This window comes from Austrofundulus limnaeus, unplaced genomic scaffold (genome assembly GCF_001266775.1).
Source record: "Austrofundulus limnaeus strain Quisiro unplaced genomic scaffold, Austrofundulus_limnaeus-1.0 Scaffold15, whole genome shotgun sequence".
In the NCBI taxonomy this organism is placed as follows: Eukaryota; Metazoa; Chordata; class Actinopteri; order Cyprinodontiformes; family Rivulidae; genus Austrofundulus; species Austrofundulus limnaeus.
This window is the reverse complement of record NW_013952417.1, coordinates 1,860,682-1,861,951: the sequence shown is the minus strand read 5'-3', so window position 1 is coordinate 1,861,951 and position 1,270 is coordinate 1,860,682. Positions and strand designations below refer to the sequence as shown.

The 1,270-nt window shown below is 37.7% G+C and overlaps 1 protein-coding gene across 1 annotated transcript in view; it reads left to right on the top strand.

The window, feature by feature from the left end:
• Positions 1-237: 237 nt before the first annotated feature.
• odad1 (outer dynein arm docking complex subunit 1) overlaps positions 238-1,270 on the top strand; it is a gene marked incomplete in the record, with an annotated part of 3,512 nt that continues 2,479 nt past the window's right edge. Inside the window, 2 exon segments of the mRNA XM_014002836.1 lie at positions 238-460; positions 553-613. Coding sequence (XP_013858290.1) covers positions 443-460; positions 553-613 — 79 coding nt within the window.

Here is a 1,270-nt window from a genome sequence, read left to right as displayed (position 1 = left end):
CTAGCGCCCCCTTCATTTCCGGAATGCAATTGTCCCATTTCCATATAAGGTATGGGACTGACGGAAAGGTCTGTCACCGCCCCGATCTGCATGCTGCAGCGAAGTGTACTTGGGTGAGCTTTTGTCTTTGCACTCGTCTCAAGCAATGCTAAGCTAGTCGACATTTTGACTATTTAGCTAGCTGCTTTTCCACAGTTTAAATTATTATTTTCTTATCTGTATAATCGATCATGCGTGTAAGTGTCACTAAACTGATTTATGTTATGAAAAAATGTATGTTTATTTCTAACTGTTAGGTTTATGTATTTTAAGTTGTTTGGTTTACGTTTTGAAATTCATGTAAAATGATTATATTTTATTTCGTGTCAAACTATTTTTTGTTGGAAGTTATCGCGAGATTTGTGTACATGTGATTGTGCTGCGAGACTTGGATGAACAGAGAATGAGCGGAAGCTTGGAGGTGAGCGCCTGCAGCAGCCTTGTCTCGTGTTGTTATGGTATTTTGTAAATTTATTGGTTGTGGTGTTTTAATTATTTAATACTTTGATTTAGAACAGAGAACGAAGTGATATTCTTCTAAAGACCAACCTCCGAAGTGGCAGGCGGCCACGAGGTAACTTTGTTAAAGCACGTGTCATCTGTCTGTCTGTAAATGTATCTGTCTAAAGTTTTGTGTTTTGTTTTTATAGTTTTCACGGCATTTAATAAAAAAGCCCGTCGAAAGAAAGCCGTGCCAGTGTTGTCACTTTGGAGTTACAATGCGTAAACAGAAAGGAGAATGTAGAAGTGACTTAATTTAAAAATGCGAATGGAGGACAACAGAGCCAAYTTATGGAATGCTAACCGCAGCTAGCGTTTTAGCTTCCCGTTAGCGTCAAAGCTAATGGCTCGCTAATGCCAGGTATTTAAAGCAGGAATGGCGCTAACTTCCGAGCTAGTAATATTAGCTTAAGAGTGAATCCTTCATACGTATTAGTAATTTAAATACGTTAGTTTGGGAGCTGATGTGAAGGCTAAAGGCTAAATTTGAGGTGAGCTCTGTTGTATAGTAGCTTAGTAGCTAACGCTTTACCACAATTATTAATTGGAAATTACTCTTTCAAAGATTCTAAGCTTTCCAATAAAATTATTCGACACACTTTCGATCGTATTATTTATCCCACCCTGCCATTTAAAAATTCCATTCGTCAAAATTTTCCACCACAATCAATCCATAAATTACGCACTAAATACCTCAAATTTCCAATTGCACCAAGAGCCAAAGAAATCC